Below are 16695 nucleotides of genomic sequence, written 5' to 3' on the forward strand. Positions count from 1 at the left end.
GGAGCTCCAGATGCTACAGACGTCCTATTCCACCTGCCGCCAGTGGTCTGGAGACATGACGTCAAGGTCTCAGTGGTTCTGTACGCCACATAACCCAAACCTACGAACCGAGGCGTACTGACTGTTCAGCGAAGAGCTAGGCACGATGGTACGGACTGGCAATACGTCACTAAAGTGACACGTTTGTGTCAAAAGAGTCACGTTTTGACACTAAAGTGAAAACGCGTTTTATATACGTATTCCTTTAGAAAATGTGGCACTTGATTGCGGGATCAAAACGCCGGCATAGTCGCCTCGCTTGATAAGAGCGTATTGGTTGTCTTATCATTTAGGCCACGAACGCTTCAAACGTCTTAACGCTTATTTATGAGTGCCTTACGATGGTTTTACCTGTAGCAACTAAGCTGCACGATCCCAAGAACACAAAGTCGCTTATTCCTTTACTGTGACACTGATGAGTCTGAAACGAAAAAAAAATGTTTTTCATTTGTTGATTACATAAGTTCTTTTCGTCTTATTTAAATACGTTGTACCATTTTTGCTTGTGATTGAGCAACAAACGTACAAACTTTCACATTTATATAACTGGGATAGATTAATTACAAGAATTGCCTTATATTTCTGTTATTATAAAGTAATTACTTTTAAGTATTAAAACATGTGTCAAGAAACAACACTTTAAAATTTGATTATGGAAAAAGTCGTTCGTGACAAATGCATGTTGAGTTAAGGAAGCTTCAGTTTATTGACATTTATCTCTGTAATTAAAGGTGCGTTTTATTTGGTATTACCATCAACAGTTCGATTTATTTTTTAGACTTTCAATTAAGTTTACTCTATTCAAATAGCTAATTTCAATTTGCGGTAGGCAGCGACTTGGCTCTGCCCCTGGCATTGCTGAAGTCCATGGGCGACGGTAACCACTCACCATCAGGCGGGCCGTATGCTCATCTGCCTACAAGGGCAATAAAAATAAAAAATCTGAATAATTTTTTTTCCAAATTTAAAAAAATAAAATAGCTGTCCTGTAAAGTGCAATAATGTCGCCTAAACCAATAGCCTTTCATCTTTTTCTCCACCTTATCCCACTAGGTGAGGTCAGTACAGCTAATTTTTCTCTTCCATTCTTTTCTATCCGCCGTCATCTCAACACTCACTCTTCTCTTTCTCTCATATCATCATTCATACACTCTATCCATGTCTTCTTCGATCGACTTCTTCCCCCTCTATGTTGCAGTACCATTTCCATACATCTCCTAGTAACATGCATTTCCTCTCTACGAATCACATGTCCATACCACGCTAACCGTCCGCTCTTTAGTTTGTTGATTACCGGGGCTACTTTCACACACTTCCTCTGATATAATCATACTTGATCTTGTTCATTCTTGTCACTCTACACATCCATCTCAACATTCGCATCCCCGCCGCATGCACTCCTCTTTCATGCTTTACTTTCGTCGCCCAATAATAATAATAAAGCAAAATGACGTTATCAACACATACTGGTGGTAGGACCTCTTGTGAGTACGCACGGGTAGGTACCACAGCCCTGCCCATTTCTGCCGTGAAGTAATAAATGTGTTTCGGTTTGAAGGGTGGGGCAGCCGTTGTTCTGTTAAAAGTGAGACCTTACAACTCATGCCTCGAGGTGGGTGGCAGCATTTACGTTTTAGATGTCTATGGGCTCCGGTAACCACTTAACATCAGGTGGGCCGTGAGCTAGTTCACCCATCTAAGCAATAAAGCCGTTGTAAAAAAAAATTACTTTTACCCCTCGATATTATTATTGAATGCTAGGGACTCACAAAGAAGGGTCTCCTCGAGGCCTGGTTCTGTGCCTCGTGGTACTGCGGCGCGGGGTGCAGGTGCCACATGGCGAGGTTGCCGTCGGCGTCGGACGCGGCGAACTTGTTCCCGTAGTCCGAGAACCGGATGCGGGTGACCTTGGCGAACGCGCCCGGAGCGCGCGGCGACCACACGCACGACGGGTGACCGAACTCCCACAGCTGGACCGAGCCGTCCGCCCCGCCGGTCAGATCTGCGTACATATTATAATGCTATCAAAAACCCCTTTTTTATCTTCTTAAAACAAGATCATTGAAGCAATTTGATTTAGAAAAAAAAATCTATACAGAAGGAAGGTAATAGCTATTATACGTGAGCTGCATTTAAGTGATTTAAAACACTTTCGATAGTTTTTATTGAATTTGTTGAATTTAAACACGAAATGTTTTTTTTTAATGGCTTAGATGTGTGGACCAGCTCATAGCCCACCTGGTGTTAAGTGGTTACTGGAGCCCATAGATATCTACGACTAAATGCGCCACCCACCTTGAGATATCAGTTCTAAGGTCTCAAGTATAGTTACAACGACTGCCCCACCCTTCTACCGAAACGCATTACTGCTTCACGGCAGAAATAAGCAGGGGGGTGGTACCTACCCGCGCGGACTCACAAGAGGTCCTACCACCACCAGTCTTTTACACTGAAGTAACTATTGTGTAGCCAGAATCTACAACGGGTAAGTTCAGAGGGAAAGTTAATTTGTTTTGGATCCCGCTACCAATTTAAAGGCAGAAATGAATTTATTATAGTTTATTCAATATTAATGTTTATTGAAATATTTCTAATACACTCACACAATGGTTGAGTTGGATGCGCTGCCATTCGTTTGATGTTATCGATTTTATGTTTCAGCACCTAAACAGAAGAGATACGTTTAGGAAATTGACAAAACTCTTATATAATACAATATTTAAAGATCTATCGGGAATTAAACTTCTAGACCTTTATTTTGAAACCAAATAATGGACAGCACATGCCTTACGAAACCAACAAAAAAAAAAAACAAGCGAGAACGCAAAATAATCAAATAAAAATAGCAACAGAAACGCATCAGATAAGAAGTTCATGAGAGAGCCTACAGAATAAAACTTACCGTCATACCGTAGTTACAGCTATCTATGAACCAACAAAATGGCGAAATCAAAAACCATCGAATCACGTGAAAACAAAAGAAAAACAACATAAACATTAACTATGAACGACGATGTGACGCCTCATGAAAAAATCAGCAACTACATGTGTGACACGAGACGTGAAAACAAAAATTTTAATGTACTAGAAAATCATTGCGATAAACTTTTTGAAACACCGACAAAATTAATTCAAAATTAAACAGTGAACCTCTGATTTAGGCGTTAAGTGATTTGATCAGGACTAAATGCGGTACTGTCACTGACCGGTTTCATCAGAAGCTTCGAGCGGTGCAGCACCATCCGACAGTATTTCGGATCGTGGCAACCCGGGAACTGCAGGCCCTTCACCTGCGACAACACTCACTTTAACCGACACCCACACACACACCCACAATGACCGAGAACCAAAATGCCATTCGAATATAAATTTCGAGCACACATGTACTTTTCGTCTTCAGTTTAATGAAAATTGTAAACGCTTTTCGTTTCGATTGTACGCCGGATACTGTGTGTGTGTAATTTCTCCATTAAGTCTCGAAACAGGTTTTGAGACGAAAGCCTGAAATGGAAAGGCCGAGCGAAGCGCTGCAAAGGACGAAACGCAACAAGTTTGCAACTACTTCCACAATAAACACAACACGTTATGATAAATCCAGCGTTAACTACAAAATGAAATCAAAATTTTCGTACTAATGTGTTTTTTTTTAACAATTTTTAACCACATTCAAGCCTATTGTTAGAGTCCCGTAATCAAATAAAAAACCGGAATTAAAACCTGCAAGTCCTAAACACACAAGCCTAACTAACCTTTCTAACTAACCCAGGTGTCGAATTTATTTTAATTCAATGATATCCTTGCATTAGAACTATTTAACTCTTTTTTAATTTTAATTATCTAAGTATTATTTTTATTTTATGATTGAGTGTTTACTGATGGCCTTTAGGCTTTTCTAGTTTCACAAGGACAAGCGGACGAGCAAGGGCTCAGCGAGAAGGTGAGCGAGTGCGGTTACCGGGGGTCTCTACTCCTAGTGTTAGAGCGAAAGGCGTCTAATGCAAGGGTTATTGGATCTGATTGATCCGTATGGACGTGCCTTAATTCTGTTTATACGAACCAAAATTACTTTTTTTTTATTTTAATTTTATAATTAATAAGCTGATTGCATTGCAAACAAACTGTTTAACTGATTGCATACTATAATGAAAATTTTGATTCCATTAATTTGTTGCCAACCCATAAGTTAAATGCATTAGTTATGAAGACGTACTGTGACAATATATGATTCGAGGCCAGTTGGCATCGATTGGCCTGCCCGTCGCTCCTGCTGTGGATTGTTATTTACAACATTCAGTTAGTTAACTTAATGTATTTGTTTCAATTTAAATATTTAAATAGTAATGGTTAGTTATTTCACAAAAAAAAATCTTATACAAATTAAATACAATAAATTATGAACAGTAAAAATATTTATCAAATAAGATTGGCACGTTGTAAATAACTGTCTCACGAGTGAGATAATATTAGATTATAAAAACTGTTCTATTAAAACTGTATAAAAATTTAAAAAACGTGGGCCATAAAATTTAGTAAGAGTAGTTTTATGATAATTAGACATATATTTTTCAAAGCTCAAGATGTGACATATATTTTGATTTTTGATATTGTGACTTGATAAGCAATATTAAATTACAGCTAAAACATAATTTCAGATAGTATAGAATATAGTAGATACTTCCAAATGTAACATTAATATAAATAACATTTATAATTATAAGTTAGGAAGAAAACAATATTTTTAAATGTTATTTTATAACGGCAATTTGTATGTATTCAAAAGTACTAATATTTTTTATTTTTGTATAAATAAAAAAACTGCGAACAAGTCACACATGGTCACTTGGTCCTAGACTAGGATTCCCTGTACTACGAAAACAATAAACTGATATACATACTTACTTAATATGTTTCAATAAATACATAACTAGACATTAGACACCCAGACAAAGAGCAAACAAACCTATTTATCACACCATATATTCGTTTATGTCATGTAACATGTACATATAATAAATATATAATATTTTTATTTTAAATATTCATAAATTAAGTAAAATTAAGTAAGTAAAATATGTAAACTGTAACACCAATATTAAACAATAAATTAATTATAAAAAATGAGAAATTAGCGCGTTTGTAGCGGTAGGAGTTTTATTTGGCATTCAATACGTAAGGCAGTAAGGAGAGGCATCATTTATGGCCACGATGAATTAAATAATATCGACTTTGAATTACCAGCGTAACCCTAACGTTAATATATCGATATCATATAAGTAAATACTCACAACACTAGCACCGCGTCCGGTCTGACTGGCCATGCCGACGGGCACTTGGGGCGCGTTTGGGTTCAGTGGAGAACTATTTCCAGTTCCCGGTACCGATCCGTTGTTCGGTCTGCGGGATCGAGCATTCAACTTTTTTTTAACAATTCGAATTAAATTTACGAATTTGACTTTTTATAGACTTTGGAAGTATGCACCGATTGGCTACAATTATTTTTTTCATTGGCAAAGATTGACAAGCTTGTTGCACTCTTGAGTTCAAAAACCACAATGTGAACTTCAACGCCTTAAGAAAGACAAAAAAAGCTTTATCAACAATGAAAAAATATTTCATAAAGTTCAATACTCGTAAAGTTTAATACAATAACGCATTTTTATAGAACAGGCTTCAGTGATACGAAGCGTGTAGATGTGTTGTGTGCTATGTTTGTCTTGACATCGATACGACAAATTTTAAGTTTAAGCAATTTTTCAGTCTATCTTTTTGTTCGTCTTAGTCTGAGCCCTTTTATTGATGCAGACGGGAATTGTTTTTTTTTTTCGAAATCCTGCAGATTGGGACGCATGACGCAAAAGTGATGTAATGAAATGCCAGGTTTTGTATGGTTTTTTTTATTATCATCTGCCTTTTCGAACATACTGTCTAGCTGATTGTAAGTAGTCACCGTTATTCATAGATACCAGTAATGGCACAGCCAAGCCGCTGTTGTATGATGTATGAGGGAGTCATGGCAGTTCAGAGCGACACAGCTTTTGACTAATGTATTTGTTTTTTTATTGCTTAGATGGGTGGACGAGCTCACAGCCCACTTGGTGTTAAGTGGTTACTGGAGCCCATAGACATCCACAACGTAAATGCGCCACCCACCTTGAGATATAAGTTATAAATAAGATATAGGTCTCAAGTATAGACACAACGGCTGCCCCACCGCATTAACGCTTCACGGTAGAAATAGGGTGGTGGTACCTACCCGCGCGGACTCACAAGAGGTCCTACCACTAGTTGCAGTTTAATATCGTGAGTAGATAGATTGTGTACTCACTTGTCCTGGTGGTGGATGAGTAGGAAGCCGGTGTCGGGCAGCGCGGCGGGGTCGGCGGCCAGGGCCAGCAGGTCCACCTCGCACTCGTCCTCCGCCCACACGGCGCCGCCCCGCAGCAGCAGCGACACGTCCATCTCCTGCACCTCGCGGCCCGTCGCCACCGCCACCAGCCAACCGCCCGCCTGTACAACACAACAAACACTCACGAGTTGCCAGCTTTAAATGAATGAAATAAATCGATTTGTTATTCCTATAAAGCACCCCACGATTTTTTTAAAATAAAATATATTTTACACTATTTTCAATTTAAATTTATTTTCTATTTTTTAGTTGAATTTGATATAAAGCGTGTTTTTTAGTTTTTTTAATCTATTATTTATTTTTCATTTTTTAGTTAATTTTTCTATAAAAGCGGATTTTTAAAACTATTAAGTACTTTAACATGAATTCCTGCCTTATCGACTATAGATAAAATTATATAATTGGCAAAAATCTTATTTTGCAAATTGAATAATGGAATAATCTTATCAAATTAGTGTATTGTCTTCGGTCCTCGATAAATCTACAAAGTTTGAATGAAATCTGGACGTTTAAAGTGGGTCAAAATCGCGTCTAAAGGAGTCAGTTACAAACATACATACATGTGAAGCTAATACAAAGCTTATAAAAATCATATAGTATATTATTTTGACAGATCTACGGTACTCAGGATCGATGTATGAGAAATGTGGTGCTGGAGAAGGATGCTCCGTATATCTTAGACTAAGGATCGCACCAACACCTCGATCCTAAAGGAACTTAATATTTCTCAAAGGTTATCGTCAACAGCGCAATCCAGGATTCTTCGATATTCTGGACACGTATCGCGACGGCCAGCAGAGAAATTGTTGGTCAGGGCAGGGTCAATGATTAAAGATCTCGTGGACGAAGCCCCATGCGCTGGACTGATCAGGTGAAAGACCTTACTAAAACCCTACTTAACGAATGTGTGCACCGGGCCTCGGTTCGCAAACTATGGAGAACATCTGTAAAGGCTTTAATAAACAAAAATTCCACATGATCACGACTGCTCTGCCAAGAGTATGATGACGTTACTCAATTTGACCACCCCGGGACATGTTACCAATCCTCCTTGCGTCGATAATCCTCAATGCTGAGGGTCGTGGTCTCTTCTAACAACTTTCTCCTGTATTATCCTGCGCCATTCCTGCCTATGGACTGAAGTATTGATAGTGGAGCGTATCTGGTCCGAATAGTGCATTGGACTTCTGCCTCTGTGCCTTCTTCCGCACACCTGGCTTGTTACCAGCAGCTTTTCCAAATTGTCACCTTTCTTTTACCAATAGGTTAATTAATTATTCAGCACTAGCTGACCCGGCAGACTTCGTAGTGCCTCAATCGATAAATAAAATACCTAAACTTTTGTATAAAATAAACTTAAAACAAACAAAAGGAATCCGTCCGACGGAGGACACATCAAAGGAAAAACAAGATTGTTATTTTTATTTAATTCCGAGCATTTTCATATTTATCTACCTTTTAAACCTTCTCTGGACTTCCACAAATAATTCAAGACCAAAATTAGCCAAATCGGTCCAGCCGCTCTCGAGGTTTAGCGATACTAACGAACAGCTATTTATTTTTATATATAGAGATGTATTTCGCGTACCTTGTTAAGACAGAAGGCCGATATAGAATCTTGCTCCTTATGAATAATCCGGACGGGGTTGTGTAGTTCGAAGTCGCGGTTCCGCTGCTGGAGCGCGGCGGCGGCGCGCGAGTCCCCCCCGCCCGCGTCCACCGCGCTCAGCGACGCCGTGCGACGTCTCGAGAACACCGCCCGGATGAACAGCTCCTGTATATCACAGTAATAGTTGTAAAACATTAAAGATAGGATCTCGTTTGCTAATACAATGCTTAATGATTTCGATCTGACTATGCCCTAAGTTGACCAGAGGCTATCCACCAAATGCCTATATAGAGTGCTCCAATATTTTGGTCATACAGCAAGAAAACCCTCTGACAACCTGGAGAGATTCATAGTGGCGGGTAAAGTGGTTGGAAGACGATCGAGAGGTCGGAGCCGAAAAAAATGGAGTGACCAAGTATCCGAAAGGTCACAGGCGTGCGCGCATCACGATGCTCAGCAATGAGCGATCGACTGAAGGAGGAGGAGGATGCCCTAATAACAAGAAGTATTTTTTTTTATTTTTTTTTTATTGCTTAGTTGGGTGGACGAGCTCACAGCCCACCTGGTGTTAAGTGGTTACTGGGGCCCATAGACATCTACAACGCAAATGCGCCATCCATCTTGAGATATAAGTTCTAAGGTCTCAGGTATAGTTACAACGGCTGCCCTACCCTTCAAACCGAAACGCGTTACTGCTTCACGGCAGAAATAGTAAATACTACAATGGACTCGATTGTAATCCTTATTTTGTATTGGATAGACTTCAAATTACCTGAACAGGTTCTTGTCGCACGAGGAAGCTCCACAACCTCCTAGCGGGCGCGGCGCTGAATAACACCGAGTTGAATGGTGTATTGTGTTTTTCCAATAAACATCTGAAACGAAAAAAAAAACTAAATAAATAACGATTTTAGGATACAAAATCTAACTCATTAACATTACATCATTCCCGATCCCGCGGACAGAATGGAAAGCAGTCGACGTCGCCCAAAACACGTCATCTCGGATCCTTCCGATCCACTAACGGTGCTTCTAGGTACTTCAAGCACCGGTCACCGTTCGCGTCGAACCCGTCGCTTGCGACGAAGGGCTCGACGAGTAAATTAACTCTCAGACACAGCCCATTGAGTTTCTCCCCGGATCTTCTCAGTGGGTCGCGTTTCCGATCTAGTGGTAGATTCTGCGGAGCACGACTCTTGCTAGGGTTCGTGTTAGAAACGTCGTCAGGTTTGAGCCCCGTGAGCTCACCTACTAGTTAAGGTTCCGCTGAAATAGCCTCTCTAGGCTACCAGCTTAGGTAGGAAAAAACAAAAAAAAACATTACATACTATATTTGGATGGCTTTTGGTGATTTAAGAATTATCTTCTTCATTTTGTAATTCAGGGGTACTTGTCTTGTTTCTTCGAACGATGATAGTCGAGCGACTGACCTGTATTTATTAATAGGCGGTCCGGACGTCTGCTGCTCCGGGAAGCAGCCGGGAATGTAGTCGAGGGGCGGCGCCCGAGAGTCGAGCGTCTCTGTGAGTTGTTGCTGCCACTGGTCAACTCGGCGTAAGGCGCCGTGCACTGTCGGACTTGTCGTCGCCAATTCTTTACGAAATTTATAAATTTTAATCAATAAAACTTGCCAATGTACAAAGGTTGCGTAGTCTTTCAAGCACTATATGGAATACTAGTACTAGAGACGGTGTTGTAAACTCGAATGGTTTTCCAGCATTTTTCTAGCTTAGACAGTGAGGGGAGTGCTCGGTTCACTTCGGGTTCAATTTTTACCAAAGTCCGATGACGTCACAAAGCGAAATCCGCTACATATCCTGAGACTAGTTCATATCGTAAAACGCTGTTCTACTCTTTAGACCAGGGGTTCCCAAACTTATTTTGTCTACTGCCCATTTTGAGAACAAATTATTTTTAGGGTCTCAATTTTTACACCTACTTAAAAACCATCATAGCGAGAGTTCAGTCGGTGTCTAAGAGTCCTCCTAGATGAAATTACAAATCGCCTCCTAAGCCTCTACACAACGCCAGCTTTTTTTTCTGGGTTTCTTACCGCTCCCCTTTCGGCCTGCAGCGCCAACAAGGGGGCGTTATCGCCTACTTTGGGAAATGCTGCATTAGACCGAAAAGGAGTTTACAGTACAAATAATTACGATGGTAAAACACTGCGGCGAGGTGACAATATACCCTTACATATCACATTAAAGGCGAAGAGCGAGAATAATTTTGGAAGAAGATTGGAAAGCTTTTTTTATTTATTGCTTAGATGGGTGGATGAGCTCACAGCTCACCTGGTGTTAAGTGGTTACTGGAGCCCATAGTCATCTAAGACGTAAATGGGCCACCCACCTTGAGATATAATTTCTAAGGTCTCAGTATAGTTACAACGGCTGCCCTACCCTTCAAACCGAAACGCATTACTGCTTCGCGGCAGACATAGGCAGAGTGGTGGTACCTACCCGCGCGGACTGACAAGAGGTCCTACCACCAGTAGAATAAACCACCAATATATTATAATATAACGGCGTGTGGGTATCGTTTGTCGATGCGTACCCGTCATCTCGATGCCGCACAGCTGCAGGAAGTGTTGCAGGTTCTTCTGTGCGAGGCGCAGCACGGCCACGCGCATCACGAGCCACGAGTACGAGTCCGGGTCCGAATGTTCCGTGTTCGCACCTTTACGGCGTTTCTCTGGCCTGATGGGGAAGGAAGTAAAAAAGATTATTCTTTTATTAAGAAAAACTAGGTAATGACCAAGCTTTTTGTATTTTTTTTTTATAAATTGTGTTTTTTAGAAATTATATTTAAATACGAATTACATATTGATAAAATGATGAAATATGAATAATATTTTTTCGATCTTACCCATAGAATAATAGTAAAATATGAATTGGTTATTTAAATAAAAATTCAAAATTATCGATAAAGTTGATCATTGAAAACACGAATAAAACAACATTTTCTGAAAATAAATCGTAGCTAGATCGATTTATCGCCCCCGAAATCCCCTCTATACTAAATTCTATGAAAATCGTTGGAGCCGTTTCCGAGATTCAGATTATATATATATTTATATACAAGAATTGCTCATTTAAAGATATAAGATAAGATATGAGTAAATTTTACCAATTTAATGTACGGTTCATAATTAAATTCAATGTTTTGTGTGATTGTAACAATCTTCGAAACGTACAAATTTTCACATATAAATTATTAATATTTTTTATTATTTGATTTTTATCGCAGCACTAGTATCGATGTATGCGTGTATCAATTTTCGCAACTGACAGCGATGCGTGACTGGTGGTTTAACTAGAGTTTTAATATTTAATATAATAATAATTGTAATAAAAACATTTATTGCCTTTCACATTAAATAAAATAAAATACAAAAAAAAAATACAAAAAGAAAAATGCAAAAGGAGGTGGCTCAGCTAATGCTGTTCAAGGTCGATAAATCGAACAACGCTGATTTTCAGTCACCCCCGTTTCCCTTTGGTTTTTTGCGAGAATTAATAACAATATTTACGTGCGCGTACAATGAACGAAGCGAGTTTGGACTTACTTCGTGTTGCTGGTGTCGAAAATGTCATCATCGTCGGTTTCGCTTCCGCTCTCGTCGACATCTTCAGCTCCAGATTCAGCTGAATCGTAATCGTAATTCTCGGGGTCTTGCTCCGACGTCGGCTGTTCACGATAAATGACTATTGTAGTTATACTGAGACCTTAGAACTTATATCTCAAGGTGGGTGGCGGCATTTACGTTGTAGATGTCTATGGGCTCCAGTAACCACTTACATCAGGTGGGCGGTGAGCTCGTCCACTCATCTACGTAATAAAAAATAAAATCTAAATTGAAACTTATTGTTTCAAACGAGTTTTTTGAAAACGATGATAACTTTCGTAAATTTTAATGAAATAAGTGGTAACTTAACACTAGGTGGGCTATGAGCTCGTCCTCCCATCTATGCAATAAATAAACGTGACTACGTTTATTTGTTTTCGTATAATCTGTCGTTGTTTTATATTTATTTATCGGACAATTTACTTTAAAACTGCAGTTTAACCGTATACAATACAGTTACCTTGGTGAGCAGGTAGGTCAGAATGCTGTACTGCGGCGGAACGAACTGCTCCCTGTACGTGGGGCGGCCCTCCTGGATGTGCTTGTGCGGCGCGGCCGGGCCCAGGCCCAGCAACCGCATGTTCAATAAGGCTCTCTTCTCGCGCAACGACGACCACACCGAGGTACCTTCTGTGCGCTCTACCAGTTTCGGCTGTTGAATATAAACAGTTACTTGTGCTATTCTTACATAATAGAACTTCCTCCAACTTTATACTGGTGGTAGGACGTATTGTGAGTCCGCACGCGTAGGTACCACCGCCCTGCCTATTTCTGCCGTGAAGCAGTAATGCGTTTCGGTTTGAAAAGTGGGGCAGCCGTTGTAACTATACTGAGACTTTAGAACTCAAATCTCAAAGGTAGGTGGCGGCATTTACGTTGTAGATGTCTATGGACCACTTAACACCGGGTGGGCTGTGAGTTCGTCCACCTATCCATGCAATAAAAAAAACTAAAAAGAAACATCCAGTTTACAAAAAAATTAAAGGTTCTTTTATTTTTGTTTTATTGACTAGGAGACGAAGTTTCTCTGAAAACATTTTTTTAAGATTTTCTGCTTTCAGATGAACAAAAAAAAACATATAAGAAATTAGAAAGCTAATTGTAGGAAATGTGAAGTTTAATTATTTTTTGTGCATACAAATTGAAACAAACCCTTGTAGACATGACGGCTAGTGTGGCAGAAATGCTGTGAAACGGAGACCACGACACAACGAGTGCAGTGAACATTTACAAGATAAGCTTATAATACCCATAGACACATAGATCATTTAAAGTGAATGTTGTTATTGATCTTGAGATGTGGATATCGATGTGTCAATTGTGCTATATAACAGCTTTCTCGCCACAAATTCTTTGATGTGACGGTCTTTTTTTACGACCGAGTTCACGTACTCTACAAACGTCCGCGGCTTTAAAGATCTTCGTTGTGATGAACCCAGTGTTGCGCAGTACCTGCGGCGGGGCGGGCGCGGTGGTGAGCAGGCGGCGCACGCCCCCCCCGAAGAGCTTGGAGTGCGCGCGTGCGTCGGGCGCGTGCGCGGCGAGGCGGTACAGCAGGTGCGCGTCCCTGGCGGCCAGCGCCCAGCCCAGCAGCGCCAGGTACACGGCGCAGAACGCCTCCGCCAGCAGCACGGCCAGCCGCGGCGCGTCCTCCTCCTCCGCCGCGCGCACCGCCAGCCCGCGCAGCGCAGACACTCCTAACGATCAACGACCACGTCACATTACTGACCCGCATAAAATTATTCTTTCTAGTAAATCGATATCATCATCATCATTATTCTTTCCTATTACCCTCTGCTGGGGAGTAGGGCTCGAATCAAATTTTTCCATTTACATCGGTCTTGGGCAATCTGTTCTCTCATGCCCAAGACGCCAAGTTGTTCTGGGGCGACCTCTCTTCGTTTTGCCCGGCACTTTCCAGGTCATTGCTCTTTTTGATAGGTAAATCGATAGGTCGACATTAAAATACCAATCTATTAATCTATCTATCGATCTATCAATAACAGTAGCCGGTAATTGAAGACAAAATCATAATTTGTAAGTCGTCAGCTTTATGGGATAGGACAGACAGAGTGCGCATCTCTCAGTATTCATTAAAAATATAAAACGTTTTTATCCCACAAACTGTAAGACGGCCGTTACTGGATCAATGCGATCAGTAAAGCTCACGGTCTTCCTAGTCTAAAACTTTAGTCGTAGCCCATAGAAACTAGAACGTGCGTACAGCTCATCCGCCCCGGGCGTTATTATTAAGCTTTAACTGTATTATTGTATTACGGCTGCCCCACTTTTCAAACCAAATCGCATGACTGCTTCGCGGCAGAAAAGTGCAGCATGGTGGTACTTGTTTACCTGCGAATGAACTCAGAGAACCTTGCAGTCCATTCTCTGGTACGAGACGAAATAATACGACATACCTGGCCATTTATTGGGCGGAGTGGTCACCACAACTTCATCAAAAGATTGACGTCTAGTTCTAGCTAGGAGTTGACTAGTTCCTGGGGTCTCGGCGATAATCCTATAAAATAAATAAATTTAAAAAGCTACCCAAGTATTATAACAACCGTTAATAATAATAATTTCCTTGTCAAATAAAACAATTATTTTTTTGACTTAACTAATATTTAAAACAGGGGCTCCCAAACTTATTTTGTCTACTGCCCACTTTGAGAATAAATTATTTCTTAGCGCCCCCATTTTTTCACCTACTTAAAAACCACTATAGCTAGAACTCAGTCGGTGTCTAAGAGGTTACTGGGTTATTACTCTAAGAGAGTTATTACTGGTGGTAGGACCTCTTGTGAGTCCGCGCGGGTGGGTGCCACCGCCCTGCTTATTTCTGCCGTGAAGCAGTAATGCGTTTCGGTTTGAAGGGTGGGGCAGCCGTTGTAACTATACTGAGATCTTAGAACTTATATCTCAAGGTGGGTGGCGCATTTACGTTGTAGATGTCCATGGGCTCCAGTAACCACTTAACACCAGGTGGGCTGTGAACTCGTCCACCCATCTAAGCAATAAAGAAAAAAAAAGTTCTCCTAGATGAAATTACAAATCGCCTCCCAAACCTCTGCAAAACGCCCTCATTTTTTTCTGGATCTCATACCGCCCCTCTTTAGGCCTGCAGTGCCCACAAGGGGGTGTTATCGCCCACTTTGGGAAATACTGGTTTAAACTATTACAGAGTATAAGCTTACCCGTCGTGATGATGCTGATGTTTCATGCTGAACGTATCAGAATCACACAAGCTCTGGTATATACAAGCAGAAAGCGCCACTGATAGTTCCCTCAGGGTATGGAGCAGCCTGGTGGCCGAACCTCCCGGAATGCCCAGCTCGCCTATTGTACCCAGCATGTCATGTGCTACGGCCTGTAAGTTGTTTGGTTAATAGTTTGAAGGTCTCCTTCACATCTGGATAGTTGTCATATTGAAGATGTGACGTCATAAGCTCTGCCCTACCAATGTAAGTACAGTCTTAATATGGCTATCGAAAATTACCGCAACACTAAAATAAACAGCAATTTACATTGAGTTAGAATTGACTGTAAGCATATTTCAAATAAATCTTGATAAATAAGTCAAGGGTTTTTAAATCATTGATGTACATTTTAGACTTATTTGGCCAGTATGCCTTTCATAAGGATTAGTACAACTCTGTTGTTGCGCCAAGCAAATGAAATTATAAAAAGATTTTATTTATTTCGTATATTAAAGTTGAATTTAAATAAACAGCGTTCACCTGCAAGTGTCGGACTGGATCGGCGACCACGGTGTTATTGGTGGCGACGGCCGCGGCCAGCAGCGGGAGCGTAGTGGGGAACGGTAACGGCGACAGCAACTGTTGGTGTTGCTTGTCTTGACCTAGTTCTTGTAGCAGCAACACCAGTTCCATTCGGACCGAAGCCAGGCCTCCCCCGCCCGCTCCGTGCAGGGAACAATACGATAACAGTGTACGAAGCAGGGTTTCGTTAGCTGTATGGAAATAATTTAAATTGTTATATTAGGTATTGCAATGCGCTGGGGTTCGGGAAAAGTAAAATTTTTAGCAAAGTACAAATTAACACTTAAAACACTTTTAATTCTCAATTCACTTCTTCCGCTTCGCTTCAGGTGTTCCGTTTGCTGTTTCGCTTCGAATACCTTCGATTACTAACTGCTTCGTGCCATCTCTGCAACGCTTTTATAGTCGAGACGACATCCCTATATTTATCGAGAATATTTTGGACAAGTCGAGTAGCTTCGACGTGTTTCCGTTATTTGACAATAGATGGCGTTGTACTTCTCGAGTTTTCTTGACGTCACGAGTGTCTTTGATATTCGTTTTGGCTATTCGGCGATAGATGGCGTTACTCTTATCGGCATAACAATATCATCATCTCACAGACGGCAATTCCTGTACAGAGACCTCGCCCAAAATTCGCCACAACGACTAGCACAGAACGCATCCAGCAGATTCTTGCGATTTTATAAAAAACAACAATTTTTTCAATTTCGTCTTATTTGAGCCGTGACGTGATCTAAGTTCTAATTACATAATGATGGACTGGTAATTAACTATACCGGCGATAATACTCGTCCATGCGGGAGTAAGTATCTCCATATTATTACAGCCTAATACTTCATAAATTTACTAGCCTAAAATCTAATTTTACCTTTGAGCCATTTTTTCCTCGCGAATGCGCGTTGAACTTTGGCTTCAAAATCTGCCTTTTCTCTGATGAGCAGTTGGTGCAGTGTTGGCTTGTCAGGTAACGGAGCGGGTTCGGTCTCGGCACAGATGAGCTCCCCGCCCGCCGCGCCCCCTCCCCCGCGCGACGCGTACCCACAGAGCCGACGCAGCGCCTCCACTTCACGCTCCAACCAGATGTACAGTTGGAAGCGGAGGTGGCCACCTAATATCAGAAGGTACTGTACTATTTTATTATCCATACATATAAATATAATTGGAGTGTCTGTTTGTAATATTGAAATAACCGCTTTTTACTACATGCATATGAATATGTATAACATTTTTTACA

At 40.8% G+C, this 16695-nt stretch overlaps 1 protein-coding gene across 4 annotated transcripts in view; it reads right to left on the reverse strand.

Moving 5' to 3' along the window:
- The window catches only part of LOC101742988 (dmX-like protein 2), a 60182-nt gene that overhangs the window by 6250 nt on the left and 37237 nt on the right, over positions 1-16695 (reverse strand). For 2 of the 4 annotated variants that reach the window (XM_038018599.2, XM_062674732.1), the window contains 17 exons: positions 16330-16569; positions 15417-15649; positions 14874-15046; positions 14097-14197; positions 13132-13376; positions 12140-12331; positions 11620-11741; positions 10608-10750; positions 9485-9647; positions 8827-8929; positions 8034-8219; positions 6365-6546; positions 5325-5433; positions 3246-3329; positions 2643-2703; positions 1809-2041; positions 391-460 (listed from right to left, as the gene is read on the reverse strand). In XM_038018599.2, coding sequence (XP_037874527.1) covers positions 391-460; positions 1809-2041; positions 2643-2703; positions 3246-3329; positions 5325-5433; positions 6365-6546; positions 8034-8219; positions 8827-8929; positions 9485-9647; positions 10608-10750; positions 11620-11741; positions 12140-12331; positions 13132-13376; positions 14097-14197; positions 14874-15046; positions 15417-15649; positions 16330-16569 — 2640 coding nt within the window. Of the gene's footprint in view, positions 1-390; positions 461-1808; positions 2042-2642; positions 2704-3245; positions 3330-4249; positions 4307-5324; positions 5434-6364; positions 6547-8033; positions 8220-8826; positions 8930-9484; positions 9648-10607; positions 10751-11619; positions 11742-12139; positions 12332-13131; positions 13377-14096; positions 14198-14873; positions 15047-15416; positions 15650-16329; positions 16570-16695 lie in introns of all 4 variants that reach the window. The other 2 variants (XM_062674731.1, XM_062674733.1) reach the window with 2 other exon arrangements.

Source organism: Bombyx mori, chromosome 21 (genome assembly GCF_030269925.1).
Source record: "Bombyx mori chromosome 21, ASM3026992v2".
Taxonomy (NCBI): Eukaryota; Metazoa; Arthropoda; class Insecta; order Lepidoptera; family Bombycidae; genus Bombyx; species Bombyx mori.